At 37.2% G+C, this 21398-nt stretch overlaps 1 protein-coding gene across 6 annotated transcripts in view; it reads left to right on the forward strand.

Moving 5' to 3' along the window:
• ZMYM2 (zinc finger MYM-type containing 2) overlaps positions 1 to 21398 on the forward strand; it is an 87315-nt gene that overhangs the window by 52727 nt on the left and 13190 nt on the right. For 5 of the 6 annotated variants that reach the window (XM_066544783.1, XM_066544788.1, XM_066544787.1 and 2 more), the window contains 7 exons: positions 8267 to 8439; positions 14487 to 14652; positions 15519 to 15553; positions 17323 to 17452; positions 17611 to 17726; positions 18432 to 18603; positions 20065 to 20166. In XM_066544783.1, coding sequence (XP_066400880.1) covers positions 8267 to 8439; positions 14487 to 14652; positions 15519 to 15553; positions 17323 to 17452; positions 17611 to 17726; positions 18432 to 18603; positions 20065 to 20166 — 894 coding nt within the window. The remainder of the gene's footprint in view (positions 1 to 8266; positions 8440 to 14486; positions 14653 to 15518; positions 15554 to 17322; positions 17453 to 17610; positions 17727 to 18431; positions 18604 to 20064; positions 20167 to 21398) is intronic. The other variant, XM_066544786.1, reaches the window with a different exon arrangement.

The raw sequence follows: 21398 nt of genomic DNA on the forward strand, positions 1-21398 counted from the left end.
TAGATCATAACTTGAATAAATACAGTGTATACCTGCCAGCTGTAGGTGAGGTCTACTTTGTGATGCATATGACAAAGAGCTGTACGTGTTCCTCTTGCAAATAAACCAATGACCTGGACAGAAATTCTGAAGGAACCACTGACCATTTATTTTGAAGGAAAACCATCAGTTGTCATCGATGGCTACAGAAACAGTACAATCCAAGAATGAATCGTGCTTTAATCTGATGTGGGAAGGACAGGGCCAGGACTTTTGGTGGACTTCTGGAGGTCAACAAATAGAAGTTCCATCATCAGATGTGATAGATTTTTCCCCCTTTTCCAGGCACCTAAATATCATTGGTTTGTCCTTAATTTCAAAGTCTTTTTCCAGATATATGTCCAACTGTTTGTAAGATAACAAAACCAGTACAAGTACCAAATGTTTTTTGGATGTGGAGGCCATTCCAGTTTTGATATTGCACATTGTTCAAGGAACCTCACCGACACAGATTATTTTTTTGAGCATGCAATTATTCTTCGTCGGAAGACAATGTATCACAGTTTGAGAAGGAATAGCCAGAGGTACTCAGTCACAAAAGTTGCTGGCATTTTTGGAAGAAATTGAACCCTCAAGGGAAAATGTGGAGAATTTTCAGGGGAGTGTTTATAAAAGACTCCTAGATAAATTCAGAAATTAAACACGTGTTGAAGTTTCTGCAAGTGTACTTACTTGTTCACCTTTGTGAGACTGATGGGAAAGCATATATAAGGTCAACCACAAATATCCCTTGACTGCTTACAGCTGCCCAGCTGGAGTACTGAAGATGACATTGCTGCCATTCTTCATACCTGAAGGGTTTTTTCACACATGCATATCCATATATATTTACACACAGACCCTGGCACCCACATTAAAGTCTTGTGGATCAGTATTTCTGTGTGGTTTTATTCCAGCTCTGTTTCTTTATATGTTTCTCTTGAGACACTTCAAAACATGTGCAGGAGGTAGCTGAAACCTCCATTTTAATAAGGTGTGATTAGAACTGACCTAGGTTTTGTGCTGAACATGGTTATTAATTTCCTTCATGCAGTATAGGATGGTTTTTCTGTTTTTGTCCAAAAATTGGATGCTATGTGGAGAATGAACAACCCTAACAGAGCAGATGAAAGAGTTTAATCTGTTCCACTGGTGCTGAGGCTGTCCTGGTGTTTTGCCACTAGAATGCTGCATTCCAAAATATCTATGTCTAAATTAAAAAAGATATGTATTATGTATGCTAAAGTAAAAAGTAGTTTGTGGATTTTTATGTATGTAGTTACATGAGTGACAATTGAGGATAGGCTGTACAAGTTTTTAGTCCTGAGGGAATCTTCAAATTACTGGGTTTCGGATATTTTGGGAGTGGTTTTTTTTTTTGTTTTTTGTAATACATACTCCTTCTGAGAGTCTGGGAGAGCAAGTCAGTCTTTGGCAATCCAGCAATGAAACTATTTTATTATGAGCATCACCATAATCTTATTTTATTTGTAGACTTCTTTAATTCATCTTTCCAGTAGAACTAAGTGCTATGACTTAAACAACACAGGCATAATAATTTTATAATGCAAATTTTAATAACACTGATTCTTATGTGGTTGTCTTCTTCTAGGAGGGAGAAGGTGATTAAGTTGTTAGAGTAGCTCAGTTATCTGATACTTGGGAATTCTTTTCAAATGGATAATACAGATAAAAGAGAGCTGTCAAACTAGCAACTGTACTATCACCCTGATAGCCTGCTAGTAAATTTCTGGGAATTATGGCTTCTACAAGTGAAACTCAATGCAGACATAGAATTTTCTCTGAAAACATCTGATGTTTCATCTAAGTAGAGATAACCTCTTAAATATCGTAGAGTTGACAAGTGGAAAAATAAGTTTAGGTAATTAATTGTACCTTCTTCTAGATAAGGTGTATACTCAGTTAAAGCATTGTAGGTTTTAGAGTGGGATTTTCCCAACTAGTGCTGCACAGTGGATTGTTTGGCAAAGTATATGATTAAATGATTAGTTGATTAATTTTTAGAATTATATGAAAATACTACAGATACTGAGATAGCCTGAACACAGGTGTGTTAAATTTTGTAGAGGTGCTTACATTCCAGTGTTTCACAATCAATTAGGATACTACCTGATATTTATGGCAATTCCTGTTGTTATTAGGAACAGGAAAAAAATTATGTAAAAACTGATGTGTGATATGAAGTGTTGCTGAGACTTAGTTAGAGTTGCTGGACTTCTGTGGTGGATGGGCTGAGGAAGAGTTGGTGCACAGTCCCTGCTGTGCTGAGCTACTGTGTCCCCCTAGAAAAAGGGAGTCGCCATCAACCCTGTATGAATCTCTTCGTTCCTGGTGTTTGGTCTCATTATTTTTAAAGTGAGAGCTACAGAATCTGTTCAAACACAGCTTTTTTAATAGTTTACATTAGCAACTATCTTTTTTAGAGGCACCAATACTGCTTTTGAAAATAAAATGTACGGAATTCGGGCTTGCGTACAGAAATTTTTGAAGACAGTGTGAAATCACCCTTTTACACACTCTAGGATTTGTGCTTCACAGAGCTCTTATGTCCCTTTCAACAGCTCTTGATGGAGGCCTGCCATGTTGAAATAATTTGATCTTGCTACGGTGCCTAGTTTGGTTTTGCTCATGACCACTTCTTCTGGCAGTGTCCCTCCTGAGATAAATTCTAACCTGAAATGTCACTTTCCTTGTGGCTTTCATTTAAAGCTTTGTTTGGTGCTGAGTTGGGATATCCTGGCAAAAGGGGACAGTAAAAAGCAGAACACATCTTAAATACTGCAAAATACGTGCTCTGTAAAAATACTCGTTCACAATTGCAGGAGTCATGTTGTTACTGCAGGAGATATTCCTTTCCTACAAACTGGGTTAGTGGAAAAGTAGAAGTGAATGTTGGAGGTATTCAGAGATTCCTGGGCCTGAGACACTCTGACATCCTTAGTGTGCTGTGGACAGAAGTTAGAATGGGACATTCCTGGCATCTCGGTGAGCTATGGCAGTTGTCTTTAGGGAACTCTGGTGGCACAGAGGCCATGGTTGTGGCCATGACTGTTCAGGCCTTGTCATCTGATTAAGTAGTCTGGTTTTAAATCTTTGAGCCACAGATGACTGTCCCAAACAAATTTTGTTACTGTAAAAGCTAAAATAATATTTTTTGCTTATAGAAATGAATTAAGGTAAGAGGGACAGCATATTCAATTCTGACAAGTCCCTTAGGAGATATTTAACAAGCTCCTTCACCACAGAAGCACCAAATGAAGGCTTTCGGCTATGCTGAAAGAAAGCAAAGTTCTGCACCTCCTAGACAAACACATGGAAGAGCTGGACAATTGGTTCTTGTGGTATTCCACTTGTGGAAGAGTCTCATTGTAGATGTAGTTTCCAGTTAGTGCTTCTTGGATGTGTCTCTTCTGAAATTACTGGACAGTTTTAACTTGTTAACCTTGGTTTTGATATTTCTTCCAGTATTCTTGTAGCTGAGAAATGGAAAGGTATAACTACGCTTTGGAAAAGATTGTTTATCTTCCATTCCCTTTGTAGAGGGAGAACATTGATAGTGTTAAAGTAATGTAATTTAAAATTTCTGTACACATATTGAGTCTTGAAATTTTTGTTTTTCTTTGTGGATAGATAATTGATAACATGTTATAGAATATCAAGTGAAATCCTGTGCATTGTTCGACAGCAACAGTCCTTGTTAGATTTTCATTCTTCAATGTTAATTCCACTGTTGTATCTTTTTTTAAAGAGGTTTGATATAGTTCTTTGAGCAAAGACAGCATTGAGTGGTGCAGATAAGGGGTGATGCAATTTAATGTGCTGAGATTATGAGCATGAGAAGAAGAACGCTTAAAAGATGTTTCTTATCAACGTGAAAGAATTATCAACCTGAAAAGATTTAAGAATAAGCAAAACATGAGTAACTGGATTGGAGTAGGAGGGAGGAGAATGGAAGGAGATAGCACCTAATATCAGGAAATAGTAGGATAAACTGAAGTTGTATAAGATTGCATTGAATTATAATAAAAGGTTCCTGAGGTGAAGACCAGGAAGGAAGGGGTATGTGTACACATAACTCCTCTTCTCACAGAAGAGGATAGGGTCTACTTTAACAGTAATCCAAGCAGGACCCAGAATTTGGATACATTGCATCTGTTTTCCTAAAAATAATAATGTTTGTTATGAATCCGGAGACAGCAGGTCATAGCAGTGTGGGTATGGAAGAGGTTTTGCATTCAAATCAGTACAGAGGGAGATGGAGTAGAAAAATCTGGAAGGAATATAGCTCCAGAAAGCTTCCAAGATGTAGCTTGTGATGCTGAAGGACTGTTGTTACTCTTCTCTAGAGCGGGTAACAATTGAAGTTACTCCAAGATGAGAAAAAAACAAGTTTTGAGTGTTACCTGAAGGACAGAGGTAGTTTAGTAAGAACAGGATTTCAGAGGTAAAAACCTAATTCTTCTAGGGTGGAACAATTACTTTTTATAAAATATGTTAGTCCCTGTGGTAAAAAGGGACTGGTGTTGAGGACTCAGGATTATTTCTGGTTCAGCATTTCTTTTTACACAGCTACTTGATGTAGAAATGTACTGAACTTCCTGTAATTCAGGTAGGTGCTGCTGGTAGAGTTAAGACCACGTTCTTAGTAGCTTACTTGCACTGGGTCTACAGTCAGTCAAGTGAAGCAGGGTTTTCTGCTGTGGGCAACTCTGCTGGGCTGAACCTGGCAGAGATGTTGGATCTGTCAAAAGAAAGAAAGCTCTCTTAACCTAGAACTTCCCTGAGGTAAAGGTTTTGAGGAACTGCCTGGATGCTTTCTTGTCAGCAATCTTCTCTTGTATGTGTGCAGATCATTTCTTTCTCTACCATTTATGTGGGGAACCAAAATTCAGGGCTGTTAAGATATAGCTTTTGTGTTGGGTTTTGCTTGGAAGCCAGAATTCTAATAGTGTAATTAAGGATATGTTATGTTAAGTCAGCAGATTCTCACCTACTTGGTTTTTGTTTGCTTCAGATTTTGAGTTGGAGATACTTCTGAAAATGGTCCTTAGTGGTGTTTCTGAGACAGCCAGCTTGTGAGATGGTGTAAGAACTTTAATAAAGACCGTAATTAATGGCTGGTGTAGCTTGAGCCAGATAACCCGTGCTTATAATTTCTTTCAAAGTAAGAGCTCTCCAAGGCACTTTAAAGCAGTAGAGGTTTTTATCTGATCACACTGTAACTTGTGGGTCTGGTGTTGTAGCAGAAATCTTGAGGAACTTACCTGAGTAAAATCAGATCTCTTTGTTCAAAATGTTGGGACTATCAGCTGTCTGTTTTAGGCAGGCTTTTACTTATGAACCCCAAGTCCCCAGGGGAGTTAGGCTGAACAACCCCTTAGGATTCTAGTGTTTATATTAGAAAGGTCAGACATTCAGTGCTTTCTGCATTGCTCATTCAGAGTGTGCTGTAAATCAAAGCCATCTTCATGGTCACATCTACAAGGGCAACATGGGTATTACTGTTATGTTGATTCAGAATTTCTCTTGTGCAAGAGAAGACCAAATTATTGGAGCTTGGAATCTGTTTTGCCAAAGTCAAATACTTTTATCCATACAAACAGTCTTACTCTTTCAGTCAAAACCATAGCATTGTAATAAAATCGTATATACTGGACTGCAGACTACCGAGGACCTAAGAAAGGCATTTCGGCTTCTCTTTCTTTGAAGTCACAAGATCTTGAAACTAAACCAGTATTTCCCTGGCCCCATAGATTAAGTTACCTATTACAAATACATAAAAGAGTTTCAGACAAATCTGTAGAATTTTGCTCATGATGTTGCAAAAGGAAGACTTTGTAAAGATTCTACTTTAGCAAGTTTCAATGTTCTGAGAATCTACCATCAACATCCAAAAATAGGTTTTTTATCTTCTGTAGATGCCTCCTTCAGCAAGAAGACCTGCAGTCAGTGATCTGTAAAAAAACCCATGTTTTCCAGGCATTTAGGTCTTAAGGGCTGGAATTTTTGACTTTTGTTTCCCCTTATTTAATGATCACTGATAATTTTCCATGAGTCACAGAGATGTGGGAGATGTTTGACTGTAGAGTGGAAAATTTCTTACCTGATAACTTTTAAAAATAAAATAGCTGCATCATCTTCAACTTTACTTCCTGTAGTTCAGCAGCCAAGAAAAATGTTTATTTTTTCCATTCCTTTTTGAAAACTGTTTAGCAGATGGACATAGGTTGCCTGGTTGGTAGTAGAAGAGTGTTTCTAAGTCTGTAGTTTTGAAAGTGTGATGCAGCATTGAGTGGCTCTTCTAAGAGACCACTGAAGAGGAGGATACACTGTGGTGCTAAGATATCTCTGGAATTGTAAAGAAGTGGAAAGAATATGATGCTCCATGCAATAATGAGAGATACAGCCAGCAGGAGAAAATATTGGCAAGAAATTTTGCTTTTAATTGGTACTTGTAACTAATATCTTGCACACACTGTTATCTTTAGGATTGTTATTTCCTTCAGAGCAATGTATTTAAAAGTCCAAATCATTTGCACTCTAAGGATGGTTTCTGGATATGGCACTTTCCATCTGTGCTAGTAATTTTTTTTATTCTGTTGTTGAAGAACTTAAAAGAAAAAACCCAAAGAACAAACAAAAAAACAACCCCAACAAAAACACTTTAAACCAAATTACCTACAGTGTCTTATTTGTACAATATTCTATAAATGTCTTGTTTTGCCATTACTAGCAAATTTAATTTGTTAGCAAAGCTTGTTGCATTACAAGTTTAAGTTTCTCAATAACCTTTTGTTTTTGGAAGATTCAGTCTGCTGCATTTTCCATTTGCATTCTTGTGCTTTTAGTGATTTAAAAATAGTATCTCAGTTTCACACATATTAATTCTGCCCTAATAGACAACAGCAGAAGTCACATAATCGAAATTACCAAATACATTATAGTATTTTTATATTCTGTATGGCAGAGGAAGTACAGCATGTATCTTGCATACTGAGTTTCATAACTTACCAGAAGTACAGAAGTCTGCATCTGTTAGATTATATACATGCATCCTAGCAGAGTGGACACTTGGAAGACTTGAGTTCTCATCTTTGGTGCTGCTGTGATATTTGGTACATCATAAAAACAGGTGCAGTTCCTTAGTTAAAGGTCTGTGTAAATGTTATCTTGTCCCTCTGGTGTTCAATATAGAGAGTTACTTCATCTTCTCAGTCTGTTCTCTCCTGTAAAATTAGGACAATTACAGAGGTATACAGTATATGATTTAGGCATCAGCTGAATGGGCACTAGATTTGAGGTCATTTAAATACAATATATTCTGAAAATAGCCTATATAATAGCTACAGTATTCACCTTTTAATGCATTTAATATGGTAGAATGTCTTTCTAATTTGCTTGAGGGAGGATCAGATTATGGAAGAATATAGCTGTCATTATTGCAACCTTGAAAGTATGACTGCACAGTAAATAAAAAAACAAAAACACCCCACCAAAAAAGAAAACCCACCAAAAACCAAACCAACACAAAACAACCAACCAAAACCAAAATAACCAGCATCTCCACCCCACCCCAGTGTGGAAAAAAAAATTAAAATATTAATTGCATTTAAACTCTTCACAAATTTCATGTGTAATTTCCTGTCCTTGCATAACTGTCACTACTGATCATTACTTGCTTTACTGTTACATTTTTTAAGAAATCCCTCAGTTCTGAGGTAATTTTGTACATATTAGTGTTCTTAACTATTAATGAGTTATTTTAAGTGGTTTGTTGTATTAATATAAATAAAGTAATAAAATTTAAGTTGATCCATGAAGATAGGTATTTCTTTAGTAGATAGCATTGTCTGGATCTCTAGCATTTTGAGGACGTGTAACTGAGCAATGTAACTCCAAGTCAATACTTTTGCATGGGTCTATATTAAAAGAAAATTATGGGTTTTTTTTCCTGACTGTTTATTCAGGGATTTGATGGAAAAAAATCAGCATAGGGTTTTGAAAAAGATGCAGGTATCACAGGAAACCATAGAGTTGTGCAGGAAAGGTATTTGGGTAAAAAATGTCTTGAAATATAGTATAGATATATATCTGTGCAACCTGAATTTGTCTGAAGCCCCAGTTGTTAGCTGTTGTTGTATTCATTTAATTTTCAATATTTAGCTCTTAACTGTGATATCTCTCTGTAAAAGTTACTTTGTTCCTAATGTTTAAAATCTGTTTCCAGGCTGCAAGCTGCTATATAAACAAGACTTTGCAAGACGGTTAGGACTGAGATGTGTTACTTGTAATTACTGCTCACAGCTGTGCAAAAAGGGAGCAACTAAGGAACTTGATGGTGTAGTGAGAGATTTCTGCAGTGAAGAGTGCTGTAAAAAATTTCAGGACTGGTACTACAAGGCAAGTAACTCAGAATTTTTGACGAGAGCTCCACAATTAAAAAAACCAAAAATGCACATGTGAGGATATCTCAAGGACTGTGCAGCAAATATGGCTTAATTCAGCAAAGCATTTGCTATAGAATAAGCAAATGTATTAAGTTCATAATTTCATTTTTTGTAGATCTTAGAGCAGCATTTCTATCGTCTGATTTTATTAATTCATTTGGCAAGGAAGTCTCGAGTTACAGAAAACAAAAAAATTAGTATGTATATTTGTTACTTTACAATTCCAATTTTTTTCTCAGTTAATGCCACATTTTTCTTGTCAAAACTTCTTTAATGTGTATTCAGAATGTTGAAAACGCTGTTAGTAGCAGCTGGAAACCTTGAGTTCACTGACATTAGCAGAGTTTTTCTTGTTCCTGTTTTTGCCTCCTTTTTTGCCTTTTCCCTTCTCCCACAGTTTGAACTGCAGAGGCTTTGATTGTTCAGTATTTCCCAGTGGAAAGGATGCCAAAGGAAAAAGCAAGACCAAATGGATTTCTAATAACAGTTTAAATCAAACAGATAGCATCTATTTCTAAGTCTCTGGAAGCTTAACTGCCTTGTGAAGCACCAGCAAAGACTTCACAATGAGAGTTTTTTTGTTTACATTTTTTGAAAGGAAAAGATGAAATTGGACTGGGTTTAACCTGCGATTAGTGCCATGGATAAAATATTTGATCTCTGGTGTGAACGTCCTGGAAAGCTACACTGATAATTTCAAAACAAGAGCTACACTGTGGATGCAGTTGCCAAAAAGACAGTACAAAATTCATCACCGTACCAAAACTCTGCACACAGCTTGGAAGGCAGTAAAAAACTTGAAATGTTAGAGGGCTAGATACAAGTCCTGTAATTCAAGACGATCTACCTACCATAAAAGAACTGAATATGAAGATATATCGGATATTTTGGAATGTCTGGTTCTAGAAATGTTACAGCCACACACTGTAAATTCTTTATTTTGAGTAATGTATGTAGGGTCTTATTTGACATTCCTAAAAGAAAACTTCTGAAGACAACAATGTGTTTCTTTTGTCTCACATGAAAATAGGGTGACAGAGCTTGGCTGCAAAGGTCTTAACTAAAATATTAACTTCATACAGTCATATTTAATCTATCTATATGCCTTAAAACATGGGGTGTGAGATTAAATTTATCCCTGTGAAAAAAGTGCCTTCTAGTAGAGAACTTAAATCTTTGGTGTGCTTTAGAAATCTTTTGATGATTCAGCAGAGAATATAGTCTGGAGGTGCATACCAAACTACTTTAATGTACCTAAGCTTCTGTGGAAGCTTGTGCTGTGATTCAGCTTTGAGACCACTTGAAACTTGGGCTTCACATTATGTTGATTCATGGGATAAGGTAATAATTGGCCCATGAAGTCTGAATAAATGCTGTTGGTACTGTGTCACAGCAAAGTTAGATCTGATGTCATAAAAAGGCAATTTAAAGAGATTTGCTGGTAACTTTTGATATTTGATAATTTTGATGTGTTAGATACTTCTACTTTTTGAATGTTACACTTGCTAGTGTAACTAGGATTCCAATTAAGAATTGTTAATTGTAATTTTTTTCAAGTGCTTCTTAAAGCCGTAATGCAATTGAGTTTTGGTTAAAAAAGCTTGAGATTTATTACATGGGAAAGACATATAATAGGTTTTGGGAAATTGTGTCTTTTGCTAAAATTCTCTTTTTTATTTCTTTACATCCTTGCTGATAACTTCTCCCACTTCATGGAAGTTGCTCCAGATACCTTAGATCTGGTAGTGCATTGTTAGCTCAGTATTCTTATGTAGCCAAAATAGACAATGATCAAAACATGGGAAGACAGAATAGATAAGGACCATTCTCTGAGTTTGTACTTCATTAGCTGTTTTGTCTGTTAGCTTCTTAAAAGAATAGTTACATGTGTATGAGCTTTGTCTCATTTATGCAATGTCCAGTGTTATTTTGAAGTTTCAATGAATGTGTACATGAAGAGAATAAGTAGTAATAACTCAGTAATGTTTTAACACCATCATTGTGTTCATTAAACAAGTGTTTGTCTCCATCTTCTTTGTCTACGTTTTTTTATGGACACATCTTTCTCATGTAATATTATCTGGAAAACATTGTAACCTTTTAAAATAATCAATTATTGTGGGAGCACTTCCCTGAATGCCAAAATTCTCTTCTCAGAAAGCCCAAAGAAGTTAACAATAGTAGAAGCACAAGAACTTACGTAGAAGTATTAAAAGTTCATTAGACTTACCTAGGTAAGAGTCCTTTAAACCTAACACGAGGCAGTGAAATGTAAAAGAATAGTTTTAGTTCTGATCATTTGTTGGACAACAGCTGCAGTTGGTGCCAAGTTCTGAGGAAATTTCTACTCTTTAGGTCCCATGCACCTCTGAGACAAGAGGCGAAATTGTGGGTGTCTTGAGGTCAGCTCCTTAAGTTTTCAGAGCTCCTCCTGTAAACTTGCAGGCAATGGTTTAGATGTTAATCCTGAAAATGCCTGGGAAACATCAGTATAAATCTTAATGTAGCCTGATGTTTGAGGACAGTTTCAATCATTTGAATAATTAGAGCATTGAAATTACCTTTAAAAAGAGTATACAGTTCTGAGAACAGCGAAGAAACCTGTTTCTTTAAACACACTGAGAAACATTGGTGACAGGACTGCAGCTGAAGTACTGTCTGGTTCTCCCCTGTAGCCTCACAGGTCACACGAGGCCACAGTGGAGAATTGATCAGACTCAGCATGTGCAGTGATGGCTCTCTATACAGTGAGGGTCAGGTGTCTGCAGCAAAGAGGAGGTAGGAGGTGGGGAACTACAGTCTGAGGCAAGGAAAAGTCACTGTGGCAGGTGAGCTCAGCAAAGATTGTCAGCAGTGGCAAAATTTGAAAGTGAAGCCAGCATTAATCAAAATGGTAAAGACAGCAAGACAGCCTTGTGGAGTTTCTGTTGTTGGAATTCAGCCATTCTCTAGTTAGACATCTCAACCTCCAGTAAGTACTCTTTCAGAACAGCTGATCTTCTTTTATACTCACTCACTCTCTGGGAACAGCTTTTGTTTCCTATTTACTGCAATTGAAGCTGGAATAGACAGCTAAGATTAGGTGAAGTTAATAGCAGTCCACACCATTGGGAGAACATTAGGAACAGGTGATGGAGGAATTAAAAATATAAATAAAAGCCCCACATATGTAAATTTTATTCTTTAACCCAAATTTGGGGCAAACATTAGTGATTTATACTAATCACCATGTCCATTTGAACATATTGAAGTAATGGGAAAAGAAATGTACCAAAAAGCAGTTAGGAGTGGCAAAGGACTTATGCAGTGCAAGTACAGCAAGCAGAGATGGGCTTTTTGGAACACAGAGGTAAGCAGACTTGAGGCAGTTATTTTGGAGATCCAGTTAACATTTAGTGCCATTATCCCAGGTGAAAACAAATGAAAAGGGCAAGGAAGGAAAAATCATGAAATATCACAAAAATCTTTAATTCATATTCACTTTCAATAAATTTGATGGTCAGGGAAGTGGGTGAGCAAACAGCAGGAAACTTCAGTGCATGGAATGGTGTATAACATTGACTGTAAACAGAATTACAGAAACAGTAGAATTCAAGTGTAGTAAATGTAGAGATGAGAAGTGAAGCGTCACTGAAAGAATCTCAGGTTTCCTGAGGAATAGTAATTTCCATGCAGAAGCAAACCAATTTTTTTTACCTAAATAATTTAGTAGAAGCCCAGGAGAGACAGTAGAATACTTACTCAAAAGCCTAAATGAAAAAGGAAACCAGAAGAGGGAGAGAACAGTTGCAGGAATGAAAGAATCACAGAATAGTTTGGTTGGAAGGGACCTTTATGAGGCTGAGTAGTCCCAACACCTCTGCAATGAGCAGAGACTTCTTCAGTGAGAGCAGGTTGCTTGGAGTCCCATCCCACCTTAGAAGTTTACCTATCTATAACCTCTCTGGGCAACATGTTCCAGTGTTTCACCCTCATTCTGAAAAACTTCTTTCTTCTATCTAGTCTAAGTTGACCTTTTTTATATCTAATCTTAAACTGACCCTCCAATTTTAAACCATTTCTCCCTATCCTATCACAACAGGCCCTGCTGTAGCAAGGCTGTAGTTTCTGGATTTGACAAGATTTGACCCCTTTTTCTTTCTTTGAAGGAGAGAAAAATGAGCAGAAAGTGGTGCTTTGATAGTCAAGCAGCGTGCAGCAGGTCAGAATAGATGGGCTTTTCTGTACGTGAGTCAGCTGTCATTCTTAATCAGTGTTAGGTGGGTTTGAGATTTAAATTTAGAGTGAATTATACCTTTTTTTTTTTTTTTTTCCTACTGATATTTCAGTCTTTTGGTGGCTTTGGAAGTTGCACCTGCCTTAAAGGTGTGAATTCACAGCTTTCCTGAACTGGTTAAATCTACACTATTTTGGCAACATTCTATCTACTTCTACATTTTATCTTCTTCCCCACTCCCTTCTAAGAATAAAGCTTACTTGCTCTTTTGTCCCACTGAGGTGATCTGAAAAAGGAACTGTGGATCAGCATCAGTGGAAAGTCCAAGTGACAAATATAACAAAATTGAGGGAGGATGGGGATGATGCAGTGCTGTAAGGCCTCTGACCTTGTGTGCCCTACAGGTGCATAAGCACTGCTGCTGCTACCTGCAAAGAGAAGAGAAATACCTGCTCTTCCAGGGCCACCTGATGCTTAGTATGAGGTGATCTTGAAGCTGCAGCTTCAATTGCTCCCAATTTGAGCTGGTTATACTGTTAGAAAAGAGCCTCTCTATGTATCATCTTTAAATACTTGAAAATTACAACTGAGAGCTTGATTTCTTACACTGTTAGGGGATAGTATTACACTGTTCAAATACAGAGAAGAAACTACACATTTAATTATTTTTAAAATTGAAACTAATTGGCTTGTTCATACTTTTTTGGAGTCACAAAAACTACAGTTGGCCTTCGTTTTGTTTTGTTTTGTTTTTTTAAGCCATCAGAGCCTCGTGCATAACTGCAATGTTGTGTATGGTTTTATGTATTAATGTTTTATGTTGCATATATTATAACTTCCCTCTTCCTCTCCTGGCTATATTATTAGGTTGACTTACTTTGGATTCCTGAGCATCTTTAAAGTTTTGAATTTTTTAAGGTCTGCTTTAGGATAGAGGTTGCAAGCAATACCGAGGCAAGCTGTAGTGCAAACAATTATTTGCTTACTGGAAGATGTGAAATTGAGGCTGCCACTGTTCAGGTAGTAATTTATAGCGTGGCAGATGAAATGCAGTAGAATCTGTTCTGGAGAAGAATATTGCCTTAGTGATGCCTCATTAAATTAACATGCAAGTTCATGAAGGTTATATTGCTTAAATGTTTGAGTTTCCAAGTTACATGCTAACTAAATTTTGGGGGAATCCTCTTTTTTTTTGAGAGAAAATGTTGTTTATAAATCATAGAGAAACTTGGATGAACTATAGAACTGTAATTTAAAATTGTTGCCAAACTACTAAAATAATGGAAATATAAAAAACATTTATGCTGATTTCATACATAGAGAAATTATTCTTTTGGTGACTTTTTAAAACTTTTGATTCTTTTTTAAAACAAACAAAAAAAGCCTGCCAGATCTTGAAGGTAGAAAAAATGGCTTGTGTTTGTCCTCAGTTCAATAGAGTCATTAAGGAGCCTAACACTTTCTGCTTTTGTTTTGCAGAATGCTTCAATGAAATTAATTAAAATTGATGCACAAAATTATTTTTTTATGACTCTTTAAAAGTGAGCAATTTTATTTTTTTCTTTACATAGTGACAAATTACTAAAGCAAAGCAGATTTATTCTGGCTGCTAACCCCCAGTAAACAGTTGAAAAGGAAGGGAGCTTAACTGTTGTTCATGAGTGAGACTTAACTGTATAGTGGTACTGAATCCTCAGTACTCTTAAAAATGTAGCCTTTTAAAATGTAACAATAATTTCTTCCCAAGGCCTGTTTAAAAATGTGAAATCTTCCTTTGCATTAAGGCTGTACGGTGTGACTGTTGTAAGTCCCAAGGAGTCCTGAAAGAGAAGGTGCAGTGGCGTGGCGAGATGAAACATTTCTGCGATCAGCACTGCCTGCTCCGCTTCTACTGCCAGCAGAACGAGCCCAATCTGGCCACCCAGAAAGGACCTGAGAACCTGCACTATGGTAGGTGCTGCTTCAGGGCTACACAGGTGCTAAGCCAGAAGCTTCCTTTCAATGAAAAATTGAAAGTTGCATGAATTATCTATTTGTTGTAATAAATTGCATTAGGTGTTATCCTTTTCTATGTTATCATCAGAGCTGTTTTCAGCTGTTATCATTGAGCTGTTCTGGGTTAAGTGTAATTTTAGTGCTGTATCATCATGGGAAGAGAAAATGTTTTCCTCTTTTGTTGTGCTCCAGTTTGTCATTATTTACTCTGTGGAAACATTTCTCAAAATGCCTTTTGGTCACAGAGAACAGATGCACTAGGAATGAAAAAAAAGAAATTAATTAAATGGAATGAAAGGAAAATAAGTGAAATGGAAATGAAAATACAATGAAAGTGTCTAGATAGGAGGAATACATTGCCTTTTTTTTCCTTTCTGTTGGCAGTAGGTACTGTGTAAATTTGCTCATGGGCACTGGATACATGTTTGTGTGGTTTAAATGGGAAGTCAGGCAAAGTTCAAATAAACCAGCTTTTAAATTAATGCAATTATACCAGCTCAGCTACTTTGTATAGCCATTTTCATACTTGAATGTTTTGGTGTTTACTTTTCTGAAAGAGGCTGTATTCACATCTGACTAGAGCATTGATTTATCATTTGCCTTTGTGTAATGCTCAATACTGGAGTGTTGAGGGAGATCAGTAGGGAGATGTCCATGAAGGAAAAGTCTTGTGTGCAGTTCTCACCTGCAATATGGTTCTAATGAGTTCTCTTGATTTAATGTTATATTGGTGACAGGTGTTACCTTGAGTTGCTTACTGAAATTTGCTTTGATTTTGAAAAAGGGAAAAAAATTCTAAAAATGTTTCCTTGTACTTTTAGATCAGGGCTGTCAAACTCCCCGGACAAAAATGACAGTAAGTACATATATTTACCACACTCTTATATCTAACTCTGTGTGTGTCTCTCTCTCTCTCTGTATATATACAAACCATAATTAGATGTACTTAAAATGTGAGATCCCAGTGAATTGGAGGGATGCTATTAAAAACCAAAAATCAGTGTCTTTGAATGATCCTAAGCTAAATTTTTAAAGCTTTTTCGTCTTTTTCACATCTGTAGGTGAAATAAAAATTTCAAATATTCATACTTCCTTTTCAATGTCTTCTGGGAAACTAAATCATCAACCATGTGTTTTACATCTATAGTGCATATAAATGTTGCTTAAAAGTTGATAAACATACTGTGTGTCTTATTCATGTGTTTAGAATAATTAGTGTATTTATTGAGTATAGAAAAGGAAGAGCATTTCACTGTCCAGTTGGAATATTAAGGTGGTAGCTCAGCTTTAAAAAGCTGAAAATAAATCTTCAGTTCTTAAATTTTGTCCTTCCCAAGGGAAGAATTCTCCAGGTGCTCAAGGTCTGATTGACTTTGTTACAGGGTAGGGAAGCAGAGCCTTTTGCAGGATCAATGTCTGGAAGGGTGGGGAGCATCAGTGGAGCAGCAGCCTTCATCATTCTGAGTTTCAGTTTTTCTCAGCTTGTCAAAAATACTATTAATATTATTTTCTGTTAGCTTAGTGTTTTTTGTTTGAAACTTAGTTTTGTTTTGATTTATTTGTTGCATGGAAGGTCTGAGAGAATTGCCTTTTAAATGCAAATAGGCATCAAAGGTAAATCTTAGATTTAAGTGAAAAAGTGAAAGTTTTTGATGACAATATAAATACATTTATGAGAAACATAAAATTACTTAGGTAACTAGAGACATCAGACAAGCTAAGCTGTCATGTTAAAAACTTTTAGTATTTTATGTTTAATGATGTTAATTCAGTCATGTAAAGATCATGTCAAAGCTATGTGTGATACAGTATTTTTAAAATATATTTTAGGGAGTGTGCACCTGGTGGAGCATATTGCTGTTCTCAGGACTGGGCTTTCTTTCCCTATCTAAATGGACATATGGGGCTAGTCTTCTTATACATGACCAAATAAAACTGAGAGTTTGTTTCTCAAATCAGGTTCTAAAAGTGGTAGTAGGGTACAAAAGCCCTGTCTGGAACAAGAGGGTTTTTTACCTCTTGACCATAAGGATGCAGTCTGAACGTTCAGGGATGTTCCCGGGTTATTTATTGTCACCGTTGCAAAGCCAGCAGGGGGAGCTCGAAGCTCATACTTTAGGTAATAAAAAAGTGTTCACAGAATTTTCATTCAGAAATAAATTTTTTTATTTTAAAAAAAAAAAAGGTCATCTTTGGACTATGGCATAATTCAAGAAGGTTAGATCTTGAGCCTGAAGTTTGTTCATGCTGCTCATAATTAACTCTTTTTACAGCTAAAATTACTTTTCATGTTATAAAATTGCTTAAATGGCTCTTTCACTTAAGCACATTGAAAAAAGTGTTTAGGGTACCTTCAATTAAAAAAAAAAAAAAAGGGAAATGAGCCAGAAGTGCTAGCCCTCCTCTTATGATCCTGGCAGTGGCAGCTCAGTATTAGGAATGTAGAATAGCTTGCAATTTTAGAATAGTGGTTGGTGCTGCTGTTGTTGTTGTGTTGTTATGTTTCTGTGAGCTTCCTCTTCGGTATCTCATTTATGAAAATTATCAGCTGATAAATTAAGTCAAGAACTTTGTGTTGGAATCAGTGTGGTGCAACAGCAGCTTCTCTTATTTGCTTGTCTGCAGGGCTCAGCTCCACCACCTTCTCCAACACCTAACAGAGAAATGAAGAACAAGGCAGTTCTTTGCAAGCCTTTGACAATGACAAAAGCCACGTACTGTAAACCTCATATGCAGGCAAAATCTTGTCAGACAGGTAACTCCTGAACTGTGCTAGAACTAATTTCCTCATTACAACTTTTTCTTAACTATTACATATTGCAAATATTCTGATTTTTTTTCTCACTAAATGGCAGGTGTAAAATATATTTAAATACCTGGCAGTATTTGCCTTTTTCCTTTTTCTCTTAATAGAAGATGAGTGGAAAAAAGAGTATGTCCCAGTGCCTATTCCTGTACCAGTCTACGTTCCGGTGCCTATGAATATGTACAGTCAAAATGTTCCTATTCCTACCGCGGTTCCTGTTCCTGTAAGTGAGACTCCAGCTTCATTTTAAAATTGGCATCTCTTCACATGCTTGTGTGGGACCACCTTGTGTTGTTTCTTGTTCTCCTCCTGGTCCATCTAAAGAATTGCAGGGTGCTGCAGAGCTATTTATTGAAAAAGCATTGGAATCCCACAGCGGCACTTGATTCCTGATTGTTCTTTAGGACCTGTCTGCCTACTTCCAGTGTGAACAGCTTGTGCCACTGGGAGTTTTAGGAGCAATTCTGAGTGAAACTTCTGCTTTTGCTGAATATGCTGAATAAGCCTTTAACAGCAAGGTTTGTTCTTGTAATAAGGAAACTGAAAAGGTTGTGTTGGGAATGGATGGCAGAGTGGGATAAACAGCAGGAAAAAACAAGCCACTAAAACAAGATACTGATTTGTCCAAACTGTTGGTCTGAGGTTACAATCAAAAAAGTTTGAAGTTCCAAAGACCTTTCCGTTCTTTCTTTGACCAGCTTTTTGTCTTTTTTTTTTCCTGTATCCTTTCCTGCTATCCCTTCTGTTCCTAGCTCCTTCATGTTGGGTTTTTAACCTGTCAGCATTTTTTGTTAGCTCGCACTAGAGTGACTTGTTTCTAATCTGTATCAACCCTGTCTTTCAGAAGTATAGATTTTTTTGTTGTTGTTGATTGCTTTGTTGTGGCATTTTTTCTTTTCTAATTATCTCTGCCTCCCTGTCTGCACAGGTGCCAGTTCCAGTTTTTTTGCCCACTACTCTGGATAGCACTGAGAAAATCCTAGCAGCAATAGAAGAGCTGAGGGGAAAAGTGCCCGGAGATCCTCTGGAAGCTGAGCTACTGAACTTGTCAGGGGTGGTACCTGAACATGTTGGAAAAGCTGAAGCTTCTGATGTGGCCAGTGAGTTTCCTGATGAGTTTTTGACTGTTTGGAATGCTGGGGGATGTGTGTGACTAGAAGGATTGGGTTTGTTTGTCATTGAAGTCTTATATGAAGTTGTATTGTACTTTAATGTCAGATGGCAGCTAAGTACCACACAGCCACTCACTCAGTCCCCTCATGCCTGGTGGGGAAGAGACTTGGAAAAAAAGGTAAACCTTGTGAGTCAAGAACAGTTTAATAATTGAAACAAAATAAAATATAATACTAACTATACTAGTAAATACAATTAAAAGAGGGGAGAGGGAGGAATAAAACACAAGAAAGCTAAGTGATGCACCACACAGGTGCTCTCCACCCACTGACCCAGCCTGTTCTTGAGCAGCAATTGGTGGTTCCCAGCCAACTTCCCCAGTTATATACTGAGCATTGTGTGTCCAACACCCCTTTGGACACTTCAGCTCAACTGTTCTGGACATGCTTCCTTTCAGCTTCTTGTGCATTCTGGCAAAATGGGAAACTGAAAAGCCCATGATTTAGAGTAAGCACTACTGGGCAACAACCAACACATTATTCTCATAATAAAAATTTATATCCAAAGATCAAAAAGTCCCACATACTTTATACTTTGTAGTTTTAGTTTCTCAGTCATGTCTCTTTGCTCTTCTTTCCTGGCTCTGCTTGCCCAAATCTTCAAGTCTTTCCTATGTCTTTCCAGGAAAATTTGCCTTCACTCGGATGAAATTTTGAAGGTTTTTTCCAAGCTCTTTCAACAGATTTCTGAAAGGTTGTTGACAAATTACATACACTTACACTTTGTGCCTCGTTATGTAGGAGGCCAGTGGAGCTGCAGTCCTGGGAGGCTTACTGTATTCTGATCTATTGCCATTTTTCTACTAAAACTGCACATTTCTGGTAGCACTGCAAGCTTCTCATTTTCAGTTTCTTGCTCTCTTTTGTGAAGTACAGCTAGCTAAATGAGCAGATGTATGGGATCAGAGCTTGCTCACTTACAGAGGACTGAATTTGGAGCAATCAGTGTTTGCCAGAAGTTGGGAGAGAGTTCAAGCTTTGTTTCTCCCTGGCTTATTTGAGAAACAGATCCTACAAAAGCAGACTTGAAAGTCTGTTCTGTTGTGACAGGATCAGGTAGGAAAATAGACAGTTAGTTTTTGCAAGATTGTTTGAATTCTGGGATTGGTTGATATGATCCAGGTTCACCAATATTTGATTTTCTATACATGTGCTTTGCTGACTCACCTTTATGGAGAAGAACAATGGGCTAGTAAGTATGTTTTATGTTTGAAGGAAATCAGGTTGGAAAGGTAAATACGAGATCCCAAGAACAAGAAAATGTAGGATGAGAATGAGCAGAACAATCAGTTTTAGAACAACTCAGCTTCTAAAGTTGTAGATCTGCTCCATTTGGCTAATCCATGTGTTGGTTAAAATAATGAAATGTTTTCCTTTTGTTTTAAACAGGTGTGATATCTGACACCAATCTCCTAAACTCAGAGTCACGGACAAGCTTGCCCGATGTTCCATATGAGCCAGACCTTGATATTGAAATAGACTTTCCAAGAGGTAATTCTTCTGTGATTTTAATAAATACTGTGACACTCTGGGCAGCCCTTGTGCCTTGTTTAATCATCCTTTCAGAGAAGCTTTGTTTGATTGCAGGATCCACCTGTCTGACTGACTACAGTTAGGTAAAACTTTGCCATGCCTTCGGGGCATGGATGGGGGACTTCTGAATGAGTTCTTCCATCTTTCTAAATACAGTATTTGAAACAATGCAAAGAAAAGGGGAAGTTAACCATTCACAAAGAACTTGGGTGCATGAGTTGTTTTGAAGGCTCAAGGACTCAGATGGCATGTGTCATGGAAAACATAATGAATGCATTCTTCAATTTCCAGGTATTTTCATGACTTAGAGAAATTACTAAGGAGTCAACTTCCCACTCAAGTTTGTTAGAAAATTGGCAGGCAAGTTGGCATGCTGCACACCACTTGTGTTACCTTTTAATATCTTGGTAATGTCCATATCAGCATTTGAAGTGGTAGCATTATTTGAATTAGCAGGAAAAAATCACTGCCTTTCTTGAAAGAAACTCTTGATGCTATCTAGTACAATTTCTACCGCTCTACAGAATGCAGGGAACAGTGTCTTTTTTCTTACACCATACCCCAGTCAATCCAAGATCCAAGAAGGCTTCTGGCTGTAGTTACTGTCCCTTTTTCAGAGCTTCTTTTGGACACATGACTCTCATACCTCAGCTGGGCAGGTTCTGCAGGAGCTGACAGGCTCCTTTTGTGCTGAAGACTACTTCTATCTCCAGCAGATGTCCAGTTTTCTCTATGCCTAATTTAAAGAGAAGGCCTGGGGGTTAGGCTGACCTTAATCTTGGGAAATTCACTAGTCAGATGCATACTAGTTTTTTAACCCTCTTTTTAAGTGAAGCTGGGTACATGAGAAAGAAAAACCATAGAAGAAAAGAAATAAGCAAGTTGGAGTAGTAAGTAGCAGCAGTCTGTAAGAGGCATTGGTTACACTGAAGTGCTTCTGAGATAAGATTCTTTGTGGTATCAGGAGAAGGACTGCTTTTGAGTCTGGGGCAGAGTTCTGAAATCTCTGCATGTAAGTGCTGTTTCATCTGCTCCAGTTGGAGAGCTGTCTTGAGAAATAAGGTGGTGAAATCAGATTATCAGAAGAGCATTCAATTTTGAGTGAAAACATTCTTTGATGGCTAAATGAGGGATGAACCATCTTCAATAAAGTAAATAAAGGGTGGGACTTGCAGCACTACATCCATTCA

This window comes from Molothrus aeneus, chromosome 2 (genome assembly GCF_037042795.1).
Source record: "Molothrus aeneus isolate 106 chromosome 2, BPBGC_Maene_1.0, whole genome shotgun sequence".
Lineage (NCBI taxonomy): Eukaryota > Metazoa > Chordata > Aves > Passeriformes > Icteridae > Molothrus > Molothrus aeneus.